The 19,664-nt window shown below is 38.0% G+C and overlaps 1 protein-coding gene across 1 annotated transcript in view; it reads left to right on the top strand.

The window, feature by feature from the left end:
* The first annotated feature begins 2,760 nt into the window (after positions 1 to 2,760).
* ipo11 (importin 11) overlaps positions 2,761 to 19,664 on the top strand; it is a 132,380-nt gene continuing 115,476 nt past the window's right edge. Inside the window, exons 1-4 of the mRNA XM_039620775.1 lie at positions 2,761 to 2,898; positions 9,551 to 9,700; positions 15,103 to 15,203; positions 18,994 to 19,066. Coding sequence (XP_039476709.1) covers positions 9,563 to 9,700; positions 15,103 to 15,203; positions 18,994 to 19,066 — 312 coding nt within the window. The 5' untranslated portion in view covers positions 2,761 to 2,898; positions 9,551 to 9,562. The remainder of the gene's footprint in view (positions 2,899 to 9,550; positions 9,701 to 15,102; positions 15,204 to 18,993; positions 19,067 to 19,664) is intronic.

Below are 19,664 nucleotides of genomic sequence, written 5' to 3'. Positions count from 1 at the left end.
CTTCCAAACAGCTTCCCCTCTTTTAAAAACTGAAATAAGGCCTGATAACTTTTACTTCCCGATTCCTTTCGCAACAAATCAACAAGATCCTGTTTGATTTTTAGGTTACTGAGATTTTGAATCAATTGTCTCCTCTCAACCTGATACCTCTGACACTGCAATATGACATGTTCTATAGTTTCCTCTACCCCACAGTAATCACATTTTCCGGTACTATGTTTCCCTATCATGAATAATGTATTATTCAAGCCAGTAAGATAAGATAAGATAACCTTTATTAGTCCCACACGTGGGAAATTTGTTTTGTCACAGCAGGAAGTGGACAGTGCAAAAGTTATGAAGCAAAAATTAGAAAGTATGTCCAAATCTCAGTCTGGATATGATCACCTCCTCCCTCCTAGTCCGTCCTGCGTTTCTCATTCCTCCCACCCTCCTTTGAATTTTATACAACCATCGTCCCTTCCTTTCCTCCTCCCACTGCTTTTGCCATCTTGCTCTCATATCTCGCCTTACCATACTCCTTATCTCTGCTTGACCAAAACTAACAGCCATGTCAACCACCCCATGTTTTACGGCCTCCTTTGCAACTCTATCTGCCTTTTCATTCGCCTATACTCCATAGTGCGCTGGAACCCATAAAAACACAACTGCAAGTCCCATCATGTGTATCCGGAAAAGTGACTGCTGAATTTCCGCCAAAACATCTGTTCTACTGTCTGAGTGACTATGCTGTAGACTGACCAATGATGAACTTGAATCTGAACAAATGACAGCATGTAATGACCTCATGTCTTCCACCCACTGAACAGCTAACAATATTGCGATCATTTCCCCATTGTATACAGAAAGCCCATCACTAATCCTTTTACCCATTTCCACCGAAAACTCTGGGACCACAACTGCAACACCGGTTTCAGCATGCTCCCGTGACTGTGAGGCCTGGTTAAGACTTGTTGCTGGGACTACTGTACACGGTGCAGCAGCCCCGACAGCTAACATGTCTGTTCGTTTGGCACATTTTGTTGTATCTATTTTTAGTTTGTTTTTATTACTTTCTCTCAGCTTTCCAGCTCCACCTTCTCGCCATTTGATCCGTGTGGGCACAGCGTAGGTATGGGAGGGGCCGGTTACGTTACGAGATTTGATTGGGCAATCCAGTGTCAGTCATGAAAATGAACCAATGGGCTGCTGTCACTGCTTGTTCGGCCGGTGCGCAGTAGCCCTTCAGGCAAAAAGGTGATTGTCTTTCAAAAAAAAAAAATTCCAGTTTATTTTTTATTGTTTTTTATTTTTTACTTTAATGTCTTTACTTATATTGGGAAATAGACTTTATGAGCATGATTTACAAATGGGGTTATATATAAAATTTCAAAATTAACAAGTGATGACTTTGTGTTATTGTACCTACTTTATAACCAATCCAACCCTTTATGGCCACTTAAAATACCCTTATAGACCTATTGTTATATTTGTTGCAATTTCTGCTATTCTCTTGGTCAGATTACTCTTAAAAGACATTTTTTAATGTCAATGAGACCTTTTAACTGGATAAATAAAGGATATATAAAAGTCGCTTTGCCAAAAAGTGATTGCGGCTTTAACCTTGTGATAGGAATGTCGTTTGTGGCTCAAGTTGACTTGATATCATTCATGATGAACTGGACACATTTGACATATGTTTCACATATTATAGGCCAAAAAGTTATTTATAGCAGTTTAAATACAGGCAATCACTTTGACGTCACTTGGATGAGTGACGAAATGTTTTTCCCACTGAAAACGCTACGTCCAGATGAACAGAATCAACTTTTTGGGACTTACAAACAAACAAACAAGCAACTAAACAAAAACTGAACTGAAATGAGAAAGCCCACCCGGAAACGTACTAAAACTAATGTACTGAACTGAAAAAAAAAGATAATTAAAGGAAATCAGGAATTTAAGTAATCATGAAACTGTATATCTGAATATTGCATGGTCTCTATGCAAGTCTAAATAGATTAGATATATTAAACAAGACACTAAAATGTCCTTTAGTATGTGCTTGGCACTATCAAAAAGAATAATAATATGTCCTACTATTCTTATGCAGATGATACAAAGTTGCGCTTTTTATTTTCTTTAATCATCTAACTACTGTTCACAGTTTAATAAGCTGCACTGATAATATTAACTGATGGATGTATAGAAACTTTTCAGAACTGAACAGAGACAAGACAGAAAAATTTGTGATTACACCAAAAATGTCAGATACAGAATTTTGTCCATGTTTATCTTCTTCTCTCTGAACACAGTGAGCAAGTCAGGAACCTTGGCATTATTTTGGAACGTGATCTCAGTTTGGATAATTATACTAATAACGTCACCAGAACAGCTTTCTACCACTTAACAAGTGTATGAAAAGTTAGAAAATATATTTCTGAGACTGACTTTGAAAAATGGTCTATGCATTCATATCAAGCAGGCTAGACTACTGTAATGATCTGTTTGCCAAATCATCAGTAGGATTACTTCAGCTTGTTCAGAATACAGTGGCCAGAGTCCTTACAGGTGCATTGAAATTTGAACATATTACCCCAGTACTGAAGTAACTTCACTGGTTCCCAGTTCAGGACGGAATTAACTTTAAAATCCTTCCTACAAAAACAAAGAAACAAACAAAATACAAAAATTCAGCAGCCAGATTTTTTGGTGTCAGTATACTAAACAGCGATTGGCTCTCTTTACTCATGATGAAAGCAGCCTGCCGCTGATCCTACGTCATCAACACGCGCCTGCTGTTCTCCCCGCGCCATTCCTACAAGCGTGTGTTTCCAGCTCTCATTACATTACCACTAGCAGCGCTTTAGCAGCCACTGTTACAAGCACAGATTCTGTTTTCTACTGCTTTTCTTTTAGGTGAGTCCAGCTTCATATATCTTTGTAGAAATATTTAATTGGTTGCCAGGACAAATACTACTGACGGACGTTGGTTTGGATAGAATAAGTTCAAGCTTGCTAGCTAGCCAGCCCAAAGTTAGCTTTGGTGTTTTGGGGTATATGCACGATTATGAACTCTGCCCACCCGGTTCTTTAGTGAGTGAGCGGTATTTTGATTATACATGACACGCACTGGGGCAAGACTACAGCAAGTTGGACTATATTTGCGAATCCTACAGCAGTAGTAAAAGTCAAATGTGAATCGCATTAGTTTAAAATTTCTGCCCCACTATTACCCCACGGCACTGAGCTTGTTTTGGTTCCTTCTGTGCTTCAGAAACAAACTAACCCACTGCGTAGACTTGTTAGCGACTGCGTTTGTATAATCATAACAAATCCATGCTTTGACTAAAGGCCTGTAGACACATATAGCTATATATAGTGTAAAATGTCCAGGCGTGTGTTACCGTAGCTTTAGTTAGAGGTAAATCAGTAAATGTACCGCTAGCCCCTGCAGTTACCACCCTAGCTTTCTTGTCAACCGAGCCAACATTTGACAGCAAGCTAGTGTTAGCGACAGAAGCTACGGCAAGTGCAAAACAATATTTAGCTGCCTACCGCTGGATTAGCCTAATGTGTTGGCAATTTACGCGTGGGTGATATAACCCCCAAATTATATCACGATATTCAGGTACTAGCATTTAGTGTATGTAAATTAAGGGGTATTTTCTATCCTTTCCCAATTAGCTGTTGTCAAGAGTGATTACTGAAAGAAGGTGCCAGCAGCTTTAAATCCAGTGACACAGCATAAGTCAAATGTAAGCAGAAAAGTAACACTTTAGCTTAACAATAAATAAAGTATCTTAACCTTGTAACGCTTCAGAAACTGCAGAGCATCGTCAGATAATAAAACTAGAAAATATTTTCTGCGTGGGATGATCTCTCCTGTGTTGAGCTTTTTAACAGAATGCGAAACGCCCTGCTTTTCCACTGTGCAATTTTACGTCCATCTTTTCCTCTTCATGTAAACTAGTGAGGGCTACAACAGTGGTAATTGGAGTAATTTGTTTGAGTCACACATCATTAGGTGCTAGTATATCTTCCTTTGTAGCTTGGTTGTACTCAGTGGCCTGTTTTTGTCTCAAGTGGCAAAACAAGTTTGTTTATTCTATCTTCAGCGGGAACAGCTTTCTTTCCCTCTTTTGTGCTTTGTTGGAGGTTATTGAAGGTTATTGAAGTAGCTACCTAGGTACTAAATAGTAATTTGAGGTTGATACATTGGTCTTGCTCCTGCAGTCAGACTTGCCTCAGTTTTGTCTCATTACACTCACCAAGGAGCGTAAATAGCAATTATATCACGATATGACATTTTAATGTCATTTTTATATCATGTTATATATCAAACAGCCCCAACTGACAGCATAACAATTTAACTTAGGTTACAGATGAAACTGCTGTTTTCAAATTCCAAGAAATTAAACAGCCCATGTTTAAATCCTTGCCTTTCGGGTAAAGGTTTTCCTGTAGTGGTGAAATACTGGTATGCAGATTTGGATTGTGGATGTTGTGGATGAACAAGTTTAAGGTTGTGAATCTTACAGTGGTAAAAAAAACCAAAACAAAACCCAGTATGTGATCAGAACAGAGCACATTCTCATACTGCATGCATAGGGAAAGCAAAAAACTGTCTAAGTGCTTTGTGTTTTTGGTGTTGTTTTTTTTTCTGGTAAAAGTTAAATCATGTGTCATGAAAAAGAGGTTTGGTATATTACAGTGGTCTACTGACTATCACCATTTCAATGATTTCTTTAACTAAAATACCCACCAAGAGTAAGCTAGATAATCCTGAAACAATCTTGAGATTCAGTTTCCACTCCGGAAATTGCCACTGAAACCATATTTAAATCACTTTAAAATAGTTTAAAATGTTGCTCTGTAAACCTTCTTTGTATAAAACAGCTGTCTATGACAGTGAGATTATATCAGTAGACAATGTCCTAGCAAACCAGGCAGCTCACACAGGTGAGTTTTCTAAATGGATGATATTTTATTACATTACAGTAACAGATGAGCACGACTCAAACTCATAATGCTGCTGATTGGAGTCAATATGCAGATTCTGTGTTATCAGAATTTCTTTCAGTAATGCTTTAATAATGTATTCTACCTCACCAGAAATTTGTGCTATAACATCACTAACAATAGGAAAATAAGTTATTATATTAAAGCATATATTACCTAAATAAACATTTTTAATAGATGGTATTTAATAGGAACTGCTTGGCAAAGTCACAATGCCGTCATTGTTCATCCAAAGGCTTATTTCATTTGCCACTACATGCTCACTTAAAGCCCTTCCATTAGTACCTACTCAGGTCAGCTCAGCAGTGCTCGACACGGTTTTTAGGTTTTTCATTAAGTGATAGTACCTAAGGTACACTTGGTGTATACCTTAGGTACTGTGTGTGGGCTGCCTTGGTAATCCCAAGTCCAACGGATGTAACCTTTTTGTATTTCAGTATAATTTTATTGTTTTGTTGTTAAGTTTCACTGCAGAGAGCGGAACATCTTTATTTACTTTTTGATCTAACCTCAGCAGTATTGGTCTTGCATGGGGAGGAGGAGTTTGAGGACAGAGCCTGTCCTCCTGTGCTTTTCTCAGGGGGTTGAGTGTAACGTTATTAGCTGCTACTGCTGGAGCCAAGACTAGGCTCTTTGCCAAACCCGTCCTTCTATACAACATTTCGAAAACTGGATTTTATCCAAGTTTCTAATTTTTTTTCCCCCTGCTTTGCAAGCGTTTCAGTGCTTGAATGCTCCACATAACACTCATTGTCATTTCGGTACCAGCTGAGTTTCTGTTGCTGCACCCTGGTTTTTGTTTTTGTTTTTGTTTTTTTTAAGCTTTTAGACTGGATTTAAACTCTACTAAACTTTAAACAAGAGAAGATTAAACCATAAACACATTTTTCTTTTTTTGTATGATGTTCACTTTTATTTCAGTTTGTGAATCTTAATTACAATGTATCATTTTTTTTTATTTTATTTTACCGACTAATCGCTATTTAACTTTAGTTTCTGCAGTAAACATACAGTACTGTCTAAAACTTTTGAACCACCCTTCATTTCTGCTTCCAATGAGTCGGACTTTCTTATAGTTTTTTTTTTTCTTTCTTCATGGTCTTGAGTTCTCCAGTATTGCTACAGGTCTGTCTGTCATGACCATTTTCAGAGGAGTGTATTTTTGTTGAACGACTTACTATGACCTATGAAGCATTCATGCCGAAAAAGGCACCCAATTAAAGGGATAAAGCAGTGTTATGTCTTACATACAGTGGTGTGAAAACGTGTTTACCCTTCCTGATTCCCCTGTGTTTTGCATATTTGTCACACTTACATGTTTTAGATCATCAAACAAATTTTATATTAGACGAAGATAACCCGAATGAATATTGATTCCAGTTTTAAATGTTGATTTCACTGATTAAGGGAGGCAAGTTATCCAAATCTACCTGGTCCTGTAAAAAAGTAATTGCCCCTCTTGTTAAATCATGAATTAACTTTGATTGACCACATTTTTTGGAAAGCTGAGTTCAGTTTTACTAAACACACTCAGGCATGATTACTGGCAGACCTGCTGAATCAAGAAATCACTGAAATAGAACCTGTCTGACAAAGTGAAACAGGTTAAAAGAGCTCTAAAAGCAACACATCATGCCACGATCTGAAGAAACGCCTGAGAAAGAAAGTCACTGAAATCTTTGAGTCTGGAAAGGGTTACATAGCCATTTGTAAGGCTTTGGGACTCCATTGAACCAAAGTGAGAGCCATTATACACAAATGGACAAAACTTGGAACAGTGGTGAAGCTTCCAAGGAGTGACCAGCCTGCCAAAATTACTCCAAGAGCACATCGACGACTCATCCAGGAGCTCACAAAGGACCCAGAACAACATTAAAGAACCGCAGGCTTCACATGTCTCAGTCAAGGTCAGAGTTCATGATTCAACAATAAGAAAGTGACTGGGCAAAAATGGCTTGCATGGCAGAATTCTAAGACAAAATCCACTGCTGAGCAAAAGGAACATAAAGACTCATCTCAGTTTTGCCAGAAACATCTTGATGATCCCAAAGACTTCTGGGAAAATACTCTGTGGACTGATGAGACAAAAGTTGAACTTTTTGGAAGGTGTGTGTCCCATTACATCTGGCGTAAAAGAAACACAGCTTTTCAGAAAAGGAAAATCACACCAAAAGTAAAATATGGTGCTGTTAGTGTAGTGGTCTGGGGCTGTTTTGTTGCCTCAGGACCTGGAAGACTTGCTGAATTCTGCTGTCTACCAAAACATCCTGAAGTAGAATATCTGGCCATCCGTTTGTGACCTCAACTTGAAGCGCCCTTGAGTTCTGCAGCAGGATCCAAGACAAGCCACCAAGTCCACCTCTGAATGGCTTAAGAAAAACAAAATAAAGACTTTGGAGTGGCCTAGTGAAAATCCTGACCTGAATCTGATTGAGATGCTGTGGCATGACCTTAAAAAGGCAGATCATGCTTGAAAACCCTACAATGGGGATGAATTACAACAATTCTGCAAAGATGAGCCAAAAAACCTCTCTGTAAAAGACTCATTGCACTTGTTGCTGGTAAGGGTGACCCAGCCATTATTAGGTTTAGGGGCCAATAAGTTTTTCACACAGGGCCATGTAAGTTTGGATTTTTTTTCCTCCCCATAATAATAAACACCTTCATTTAGAAACTGCATTTTGTGTTTACTTGTGTTATCTTTGTCTAATATTTAAATTTGTTTGATGATCTAAAACATTTAAGTGTAACAAACATACAAAAATTAGCAAATAGTATTTATAGAAGAGTGACTGTCAAGACGCCATACTTAAGGAAAGAAAATAGAAATAAAAATATGACATAAGTTACAGATGTCAAAACAAGGGATTTTAAATTATTGGACTGAATCATTGGATTCTTTGGAGTGAAATCCTTTTTTGCCATTTCTGATTCAGTTTGCTTGGAGATGGTCAGGAAAGCGTTGTCAACAGCCATGAGAGTGGAATGTGAGTTGGAAATGAAAGTGTATGCTATAGAAGTACCCCTCCCTGTAAATAAAAGGAGAAAATCTTATTTGTCAAGTGCTTTGTGAAAAATAAATAAGTGAATATTATAATCAGTTGGCTCTGCAGAATGAGCCTTTCATCCTGCAGATGAACTTCGAATTCCACCGTCTTAGACTGCAGCTGGTGACAGTCCTTATTCTGGTCTGCAGGCTCAGTAAACTCACTGTAGCGGCACTTGAATCAGTAGTCACTTTCTGCAGTTTCTAGTTGGAGTGACCCTCCAGTTCGCAGCAGTTCTGCTTCCACTCTCAGAGAAAGCAGAAACCACATTGCCACAATAGCAACCTGGACACTGATCGCAGATAGTATCATTTACTCGGACAAATAAGGGGGGGAAAAAGCTTGAATTACTTAAAGTATACTTGATAACTCTTAACATGTCTGGGTGGCCCACCAAGCTAAAGTTTATCTGTGAGGAAACGCTTATCAGTTTGTAGGTGAATTTTTATCTTAAATCAAGATGACTGTTTGCTCACAAAGTCGACCTTCATTAATCTCTTTAAGAATTGACTGGTACTAGTCTTACTATAATCAAAATTAATAATGGATAATGTATAATGCATGGACTGTGCACTAAAATAATTATACTTTGTAATGTGAAAATTGCACCGGCCGCAATGCTCCTGATGCATTCTTAATGCACATGTAGTTTCAGAAGCACACAGTGTTTTGTGGTGCAGGATATTTATTTTTGGACTGTAGATGGCAGTCTTGTTGTTCCCTATTCTGTTTTTCTAACCTAGTCATGAAAAGTCAGCCACCATACTACTAATGATTTCACGGATGGCACTTAAAATGAATTCTGTGCCAATTTAATATGACTGGTTTGTTAAAAGGAATTTTTAAAAACGTTTTTAATGCAATGTATTTGGAATAACACTAATAAATGTATTTTTTTTTTATTCATATTGTAAATGGCTAGTTTTGTTTTGTACTGAGGAGAGTGTTTAAAAAAAAAAGGCAAACAAAATCTGTTAATCCCTTCGTTGAAATGTTGAGCTCATAATGAAGGATTTATGTTATCAGTGTCGGCCTGGTTAGGCAACAGTTCATTATTCAGTCTGTGAAAGTGACTCGGGTACTTCCTTTGAGACTGAAAAACACCTTTGGACGTGTGAAGCTGGGGTGCTTGAATACTATCTGGGACAGAACAGCTCTTTGTACAGCCGAGATGACTGTCAGTGTTTCTATTAGGTGTGCTTCTCTTTATTCGGAAGGGTTTATTTCTTTCTCAGTCAGTTTGACAGTGATTTCAGCACTGCTTGATCTATAATAAAAATAAGATGGAAAAAGATGCAGCCACAGACAAAGCAGTAGAAATTCCTTGTACTGACATTTTTTTTTTTGTAGATGTAATTTGACTGCATCAGCTTTAGCTACACTAAAACTATTTTGAAAGGTTTTACTCCCAGCTCAACCAGAACTTTTCACGGACAGAAAAAATAAATTCTGCTTTCTGTCTGTCTCTCCTTCTCTCCCTCCCCTCTTATGTTTTCCTGCAGATATATCCAGCTATGGATATGGACAGTGCCAGTTCAGTGGTGCTGCAGGCCTTAACCCAAGCTACCAGTCAGGACACAGCTGTGCTCAAGCCTGCGGAGGAGCAGCTCCGGCAGTGGGAGACCCAGCCAGGCTTCTACTCAGTCCTTCTGGTGAGGGGATGATATCAAAGAAGAGAAATAAAGTCTACATCAAAACCACTAAAACTAATAAATAAAGATCTTAATGGAGTATTTTGCTGAAAGTTAGATGCCACCGGGTTTAATTTATCTGCTGAAACGTATCATTTTAGAGCTTCTTTGTTTTCAGATGGATGGAAATATTTCTCTCGGCATTAGAACAGGACACTGAAGAGTAAGATGTATTCTGTTTTAACAGTTTGTCCAGTCACCTTCACACAAAAATAACTAACACGTTTTTTTTCTTTTTTAACCACATCAACTGTCAATATGCAAAAGCAATGTGTGGTGACAAAGCTGGTAAAGAGTGCCCTGACCAGCACCTACCACTTGTGGTTTTCACCACAAAGCCCTTGTGGATCCACAGTGGATCCTCACACATTTTTGTTTGCTGTCTAAACCATACAATACAATACAATACAATGAGATGGATTTCACTTTCATCTCTCTCTGCATTTCGTAAAGAAATTGGCTCAGGTTGTGTTTTGCAAGGCTAAGCTCAAATGATTATTACATTCATGGAAAAGTTTATTATTTTCCTTTATATTTGCCAATAATACACTGTAGATTTGTGAGACAACACTGCATGCAATATCCTTTTCACGTTGGAAGTCTCTCAGAAAATTCCTTTTGAAACTACTTCTCCACGATGTGAAATATAGTGAAACTAACGATAGCTTTTGTTGGTCTCCTCTCGTAGTCCTTAGACACAGGATATGTTACATTCCGGGTTTTACAGTGACATGATCTTATTATTCAAACATTGATGATATTTGTTGATGTTACAACAGTTACTGAATGAGCCATGCTTCTTGCACAATGGGTTCTATGGGTGAGATCTAACAGTACATCACGTAATATTAGATGCATTAGGCTAGACTTCCTCTTTTAACCGTATTAGAAGAAAACATTTTCACAGCTACTTTGATCATTTGCAAGATGACACCCTACCTAGTTATGCTGATGCATCCATGCACACTTTAGTAACCTTTAGTAAGTCACAACAACAATTAGTAATGTGTAGGTTTGTAAAGACAGCTGTGTGAGGTGAGATACACAAAGTAATTTGTTGTTAGCTTCTGATTATTCTGGTCTTTATTTTGGGGTGTTTTTTTATTTTATTTTTTTTAAAGGCAATAAATGTAGTTATGACTGTTGTGCTATGTGACTAAAAATAAATGCTGAGCTCTCTCTTTGGAGAAGCATAAGGATGGATCCTCCTGATGATGATGCTGCAGGTATTGAATCAGTGCTGCAGTATTAAATTAATGATGACGCTGATGAAGGCTACAAGCGGAAACGCGCTGCTTAAGCAGTAAAGGTCTTCTGTATACTCAGTGTTGGGAAGGTTACTTTTAAAATGTATTCCACTACAGATTACAGAATACATGCTCCAAAATGTATTTTGTAACATATTCTGTTACGTTACTCAATGAGAGTAACGTATTCTGAATATGTTGGATTACTTAATATATTATCAAGCTTTTTACAGCTACATGAATGTACTATTGCTGTGTGAATTGTTACTATTACTGAAGGTTACTCGCCATACCAATACCAACTAGATTTTTAAATCTTAATATAAAATGAGTAACAGTAGGGTGGACATTAGGTAAGGCTGCACTTTTTGCAGCGATCTTGTATAGAAAACTATTCCGCGCGTATATGGAACAGGTCCACGGCTCGAACTGTAGTAAAGGGACCTCTGGCTAATACGTCGGGTTCCCTGTCGGGCTCGTAGCCAAAAACTAGCTTTACTTTGTTGTTTGGGTCAACTTTGCTAGCGAGAGACAGAGATGGGCGTTGAAAGGCTGCTCCAACGGAACTTATTGTTTCGGAGGAAAACACGAACACAGAATACAATCGAGTCTTAAGAGCTTACTTACAACTGGGCTACACTGCCCATAACGCTACATTCTTTAGGGCTATGCCTGTAACACTCTGCCTATTGCCTTCATATTAAATCATTTTTTGTACAATAACTTTTAATTATGCGGGCCGCAAGTAGGGGTGACATGGGCCGCGAGATTGAGACACAGGCATTAGAGCCTCTTAATATGTGTTTTGTTTGGGTTTCCACTGGCGTGGAATTACCAAAAATAGAGAGGGGACAGCCTAACATGAAACAGGAAAAGGCCCCCGTGTAATCCCTTTAATTCAACAAAGTAACTGTATTCTGAATACCACCTTTTAAAACGGTAACTGTTATGGAATACAGTTACTCATATTTTGGATTTTAAATACATAACGGCGGTACATGTATTCCGTTACTCCCCAACACTGTGTATACTAAAGGTGTTGCTGGAACTTCCATCTCGTTAGTAATCAGTTAACTCAGGAGAATAACTTTTAGACTTACCGGTCACATTGTTGGATACAGCACTTAAACTGATGCAACTAACGTAAATACCTAATCAGCAAATTATATGGCAGCAACTCAGTGCAATTAGGCATGTAGACATGACCAAGATGACCTGCTGAAGTTCAAACTCAATGTCAGAACAGGGGAAAAAAGGTGATTTCAAGTTGCGTTGCTTGGCATGGTTGTTGGTGCTAGACAGGCTGGTCCTAATATTTCAGAAACTTTGTAATATCCACTGAACAGCCACTCTCTGGACAAAAATGCGTTGTTGCTGCCAGAGGTCAGAGGAGATGGCTTCACTGCTTCAAGCTAATAAGACCACCACAATAACTCCACTTGTTACAATCAAGGTATGCAGAAGAGTATCTGAACACACAATACGAAGGTGACACACTTGCCAGCTAAGAATAGGAACCTACAGTTCACACGACATGACCAAAATTGACAATAAAAGGCCTCATACTTTGGGCCCCTTAGTCCCAATTGAGCATTGTTTAAACACCCGAGCCTACCTGAGTAATGTGGCTCGCCATCTCAATCTCTTTTTGACCACACTTTTTTGTGTGAAGGCTGTTTTTGTTCTCATTTTCTGCTGGCTGCTTCCAGCAGGAGTAATGGACACAAAGTCACAAAGGTCCAAAGATTTCTTTTGATACAGCACTGTACTTCAGTGGCCTTCAAAGTCATGAGATCTTAATCCAACATGGCACCTGTTGGGTGTGGTGGAATGGGAGAGTCACATCATTGATGTACAGCCAACAAATCTGGTGCAACTGTGTGATACTATTGTGTCTGAGGAATGGGGTCACGTTGTTGAATCTATGCCACAAAGAATTTAGGCAGTTCTGAAGTTTTTTGGTTTTTCCCAAGTGCTTTTTCAACAAAACAAGGGATTTTCAATATAGCATTTCTAAAAATGCTAGTTTTCTTTAGAAAGCATAAAATATTTGTATTTACACACATTAACAGAATTATTTAAGAAAAACTAAAAATTACCAGTGGCAATATTATCAGCTCTCTGGAAAACTAAACTTTTTATTGAACACAAAGCACTGCTGTGAACTGATGCGTTTTAATGCTTGAAGCTTGTGAAATCAAGTTAAAACTGAAGGTTATCTTAAAAAACAGTATAAAAACTTGAGGAAAAAATATGATACTAAAAACAAAAGAAATCTGATTAAACTTGAGAAATAGAATTGTTGGTACTTACATATAAGAAGATGGATATACAAAGTTATCACAGTGCATAGTGTATAACTATTGAAAAATCGAAGAGAGAACCACACAGTATAGAACAAACCTGGCAGAGATAGGAAGCAAAAGATTTGAAGGATTCTAGAAAGAAAACTAGTGAAAGATGTGTCTAAAGACCCCAGAACAAGTGCCAAGTCACTAGTGGATGACTAGCAAAGTGTCAGAGAAGACGATCCTGCACAGAAATGGACAAAGAAAGGTTTGCAACCTTGCAGGAAACGTGTGAGACTTGTTTAAAGCTACAACAAGTCACAAAAAAAAGGATACACAATACAGAATTGTCTATTAGTAACAGGAAGGCTAATAGTAATAGTTGACTCTGGTAGTTTTTGTAAAATAATAAGCTGGCTTTTTGCATATCTCATATGTATAGGACCAACTATGAGATTTCCCTGAGGTTAGTTAGGACATACAAAGTGATGGCGAGGCATAAAGTGAAAGATCCTCTTGCATGGAGGTTTTTTAAAATTCCCCCCTAACATTATTGCTGTATAGGGCATTCTCAAACAAGCTTGACTGAGTGAGCTGAGCAGCTAATGATGTGTGAAACAGTTCTGTGAGCCTGTCTCTTCCTGGATGCAGTTCAGACTTGTGCCATTTTAAAAGTGATAAGTGAGTGTTACCAGAGCCAGCCAAATAAGACTGTAACTTTTATGGAGAGGATGCACATCAGAATGTGGCGTTTGTTTCTCTCCTTTAATGGCCCATTATATTTGCAAGTGTAGAATGGCCAAGATGTTAACTTTGACCTTACATTGCAAAAATGTAAAAGCCATTTTTTTCTTTAGCATGAACTTTTTTCTATATGGGTTTCTTAGTCTGGATAGACATAGGTACAAACTGTAGCATAATTGGTGGGGACATACAGTCACAAGGTGGTTTATTATTACATTTGTAATACTGAAAATCACCACAGACTTTTTCTTTAACTCACTTTAAAAGCCTCTGTGTGCTTTGATGTTTTTTGGAATTAGGGGTGGGGTCATATTGCTGGACCCCATCTCAAAAATCCCATCTTGGATCATCCTTAACACTGAACTCAAAGCTAAGGATGATCCCATCTTGGATCATCCTTAGCTTTGAGTTCAGTGTTATCTCTGGAGTCACGGATGATTTAAATTTTCAAGAGATGTTCCTGATACCATGGTCCCTGGCAATTAGGCCATGGTGTGCTGTGTGCGCTGTCTCATCTCATTTAGTATTATAGCGGTCTCTCTTAATCTCTCACCTCAGAGATGGTACAGAAGGTGTCAGTAAATAAAGAGCAAGGGAACCAAACCAGCTGAATTACTGTTTCAGAGAGGAATCTGATAAGGTTTTTCTTTCTTAACTTGCATAGTTAAATATAAAACAGATGGATGTTTTCAGGTCTGCATTAAAGCAAAAGTTATGCTTTTTGAAAAATCATGTTGAAAAGTCATGTTATCTCCTAAACTTGAAAGGACTAAGTTTCCAATCTTTGATGTTACTGTTCTCTCTTTATGGAGCCTCTGCCTTTGCTGTGTAAGGAAGAATGACTTTACACAGCAGTATTTTCTGTGGTTACATTTTAAATCTCAGTGGTTTTGGCATTTATGATAAGTAAAGCTGCATTAGTTTGGTCACTTGAGACATATTGTAACATAAAGTCAGTGTGACCTGGATTTTAATGGTGCTGTATCTTAAAGGGCTTGTAGCCATCAGAGTACTGTGTCAGTCCTACTCATTTGAGCTAACAAGGCACTGTGAGCTGAGCTGATTATATGTTTCTTTTCCACAGAATATCTTCAATAACCACATGCTGGATGTGAATGTCAGGTGGCTTGCGGTTCTGTACTTCAAAAATGGCATCGACAGATACTGGAGGAGAGTTGCACCTCAGTAAGTGCTTGCTTGTCTCTCACGTTCTCTGCTGCTATCAGCCTCTCTATTCTGCCTTTCCATTTTAGACCTTTTTTCTCCTGCAGCTCATCATTTCCTTTCTTGTCTCTTCCACTCCTGTAGCATGTCTATTCATCAGTCTTAATCTCTTTGCCTGATTTTGAGGCTTTATTTTCAAATCTTTTTGTTTCATATTTGCAGTTGCAATTTTCTGTTTTGTCACAGCCTCCATGTCCTCCATTTTCCCATTGTCTTTCCTTCACTAGTTTTAGCTTACATCTGCATTTCTTCTCACAGCTGCCATTTCCCCCCATTTTTTACCTTCTGTCCCGATTATTCATATCATTGTGATTTGATTTTATGCTCGGTTTATTCTTTTGTGTCTCTTTTGTCTGGTGTAAGATCGGATTTTAGTATTCAAAACCTACAATTTTTCTTCGGGTACCTGACTAGCTGGCTTTTGTTTGCTGTTAAACTCACAGGAGAGGAGCTGGTTGGAGGTAATCTGTTCTGCCTAAGCACTTGTGGCCACTCTTTGACTGCTTTGCATTGTTGCAGTTCATTTTTGTTGTTGTTGTAAGTTTGGTAAGTTTTCTGCTCTTACCAAAGTTGATTCCCTCTTGTCAGTAGTTCTGTAAACTGAATTTTATTTGCTGGAGTGCTGTGGTCCGTGGATTATTGATGCGATTACCTTTGGACAATGCCATTTACCCAGGGGTTTGATAGTGTGTGACTCAGCACAATTCATGTGGTGTCAGTGTATGAAGTGCAGGCAACATTATATAACATTTGTGTTACAGCAGCTTACAGTAATAGACTGTAACTGAATTAATTTCAAAATTGCTAAAAAAAAAAATAAAAAAATCTGTGTGTGTTTCCTGATTTAGTTAACTTGAGGTTTTGAAATACTTTGTCCCGGTACATTTACAATAGTTATTGTTTCTTAGTTATTAGTAATTGCCAAGTTTTTGCGTCAGTCCTTTAAATAAGCAATTATTGAACAGCAAGCCCTGGATTTTTGTCTCACTTTCTGAAGGGACTTTTAGTTACAGTACTGGGTAGAGTAGTAGATGATGATAAATAGTTTTAACAAGCCATTGTTAAAAAAGCCAATGACCATTTCCATCCAAAATGGTGTTACTAGATACCATCACAGGCCGCACCAACTCGGCTCTGCGTCCTGGCTCATTTTAGCATGACTGTGCCACTTGGAGCTAATAGTGCCGTCATCAACGTTAATGTGACACCTGTGCTGCTGCTATGACAAGCCCAGAAATTCTCCTATGAAAAAGGTCAACTTCCTTTTTAATGGACTTTATGAAAAAAGCCTTAATTAAGATGGTACAAATGTAAAAGGTAAATCAGATTTACAATCAAATAATAATCAAATAATAAAACTACAGAGACGAGTACAGTTAAAAATATGACATTAATGGATAATACAGTAATTTACCTGTTTACAGTTACCTGTTCCTGATCAACATTTGTTCCAGTGACTTCAAATTAAAACATAAAAACTTATAGCTGAAGAATTTTTACTTAACCTAATGTTAAACTGATAAATCTATTTGTTACATTTATCCCATCCCTGATATAGTGTCAGGTTTGGGAAAACTGTTGATCTCGATGCACCTAGAACCAACATTGTACAAATGAAAAGGACGTTTATGCAGAACAGGGTGATTTACATTTTTAGTTGGAAATCGGTTGATTTAGCTGAATTGTTATGGTGAGTTAATTTTATGGAGTTGTAATATAGTGTGCCCTAGTTTGGCAAATGAATGAATAAATGTTATTAAAGTAGAAGTTAAGTAATTTGCTTGTAAAATCACTTAAATTACTTGTAAAACAATAGAAAGCTGGCCCATATTCTCCACTGTTGCTGAGGGAGTGACTCACTTGAGCAACCTGCAGTTGCTAGATAGGTTTTTACACCAAATCTGCTTTTTGTTCTGCATTTATTCAAATGCATTTTTGAAAATTCATCTCCCTGCAACATATTATGTGGCTGGAAACACCCACATAATAGCCAGAACAACCTAATAAAATTTGGAGTTTAGTGTTTCCTTATCAGGAAATTTTCACTCTGTGGATTCATCAGATTTTCTAGCTCCTTGCAGACTTACAAGGACAAAATGGGGCTCAGGAGCATACTTGCTTACGTTAATATATCTTTTAATCTTTCATCCTGTATTTCTTTAAAGCTTGCCTCACCCCCGTATTCCCAAAATATGTGTGTGTAGCAAATCTTGTATTACTAATTCGCAATCTCCCTGCAAGTAATTTGACTTCCACCCATCTCGCTTCTCTTTTTGCCACGGGTTACAGCATGAGTCACTCCTCACGGTTCTTCAAATCATCTGCTCTCAATGTGCCTAACTTCAGCAGCAGCTGAATTAGAACAGGGTAACTCATCATAAAACAACATATTTTCTTGCATATTTACACAAATTGTGACTATTTTGTGATCTCCAAACTAAATTTGGTTTGGAGGACAGCAGGTTTATTCAAAGTTTACTAATTAATTCATGCATTTCACAGGATCTTCACTTAATAATGTAACACATTTAATTGATTTTAATAAATCCCTTACCAAGTTGGCTATATTGTCATATTCATTATTGCCATAATATTAAAGTCTGTGATTTGCACGTCTAGAATCCAAATTGAGATAATAGGGGTCTCTTAGGATATGTGCTGCATTCAACAATGCCAGGGCGGCTGGCACTCGCTCCTCGTAATGCGACATGGTGGCTCAGTAGTTGGCATTCTCGCCTTCAGCTAGAAAATTCTGGGTTTAACACTTGGTCCTGTTTTATTGTGGATAATTTGAATGAATATTCCTGCACACTACAGTCTGATTACTGTGTCTAAGATCAAAATGAATTAAATAAATCTGCAACATTAGGTACATGAATAAAGACATTGTGCAAAAAAGTAACAGTTTATCTATGTCTACAATTAATGTACAGTAGTATGCAAAAGTCTTGAGCCACTCCTCATTTTTTCATGTGCAGTGATTTATTGAAAGGTTCAAATACATGGAAGTACGGTATGGAAGGTCAGTATTTGAGATGACCACCTTCTTCATCACAGTCTCACCTCTTATGCAAGCTTTCTTATAACATCTTCAAGTAGTTTTAAGGAATAGTTTCCAAGGCTTCCTAAAGGACATTCGAAACTCTACTTTGGATGTTGGCTGCCTTTGGTTTCATTCGATGCCAAGATGATCCCACACTGCACACTAAATAATGTTGAGGTCCGGGCTCTGCGCAGGCCAGTCAGTGACTTATTACGTCCATTGTGGTTTTTTTTTTTTTTTTGTTTTTTTTTAATATCCAGGAATGTTTTTACTACATTGGCAGGGTGTTTGGGATCATTGTCATGTTGAAAAATGAAGCTTTTGCCAATCTGATGCTTTCCATATGGTATTGCATGACGGATCAAAATCTGTCAGGTCAGGTCAGGACTTGGCTGGATTTTTTTGTTTCTGTTTCTTAAGAACATGACCATCAGATACTGTTCATGTGCAAGAACGTCTGGCTGCTTGGAAGTAAGAAATAAAAGGTGGTTTAAGGTTTTCGCACAGTACTGTAAAAGCAAAATTACTGTGGGGCAAGATTCTTTTAAAGTAATACTGAAATACTGTACTCATTTATCTATAGACGTTTTCAAATGAGTCTTTTTTTCTATATTAAGTGCTGCCTTTGTCTTTTTGTCAGCTTTATTGTTTCATCTCTCTCGACCTCTCTACTTCCTCTGAACAGCTTTTTGATTGGTTTGTTCGCAGTGCATTATCAGAAGAGGAGAAGACGTCATTGCGTGCTGGTCTAATCACAAACTTCAACGAGCCTGTCAATCAGGTGAGTAGGGAAAAAGGAGCGGGAAATAAACATGTTTGATCATTGTGTACTGATGAATAAAACACTGATTTTTATTAAAGTGCTTTTATCAAAACCAGATAACTTACAAAGGATCTGACTGACAGCATTAAGATGTGTTTTTTAGGCTGTCACAATGAAATGTGACTCCATAGAATGAGATTTGAAAGTGATGAAAGCTGCTAATTGTGCATACTAGGACTTTATTTGATGTTTTAGTTTCTTGATAGACATTTTTTGGGGGGGCTGTGTGGGGAAGGTTACAACAAACAAATAATTCAGGAATCAAGCAGCGTAATACATCTGTCTGAGGGGACGTGGAACTTGGCCCTAAATGATGGCCATCCATCTTGGTTTCTACAGGTTGTATGTCCCTGTGGGACAGCTCTCGAACATCAGGACTGATCAGGTCCATATGGCAAGCAATGAATACGATTTGGACACCGTATGTCTCTCTAGTCACAGCCTCTTGTTGAGTCCAAATTTCATGAGGGTGCTTTATGCTTGTGCATGCGAGAGTGAGTGTAACTTGTGTACAAATTGACTTACTGATGCTTAATCATTTGTGAGGATGCAAGTT

The sequence above is a fragment of the Oreochromis aureus genome, linkage group 12 (genome assembly GCF_013358895.1).
Source record: "Oreochromis aureus strain Israel breed Guangdong linkage group 12, ZZ_aureus, whole genome shotgun sequence".
In the NCBI taxonomy this organism is placed as follows: Eukaryota; Metazoa; Chordata; class Actinopteri; order Cichliformes; family Cichlidae; genus Oreochromis; species Oreochromis aureus.
Note: the sequence above shows the minus strand (reverse complement) of the source record. Positions and strands in the feature narration are given on the sequence as shown.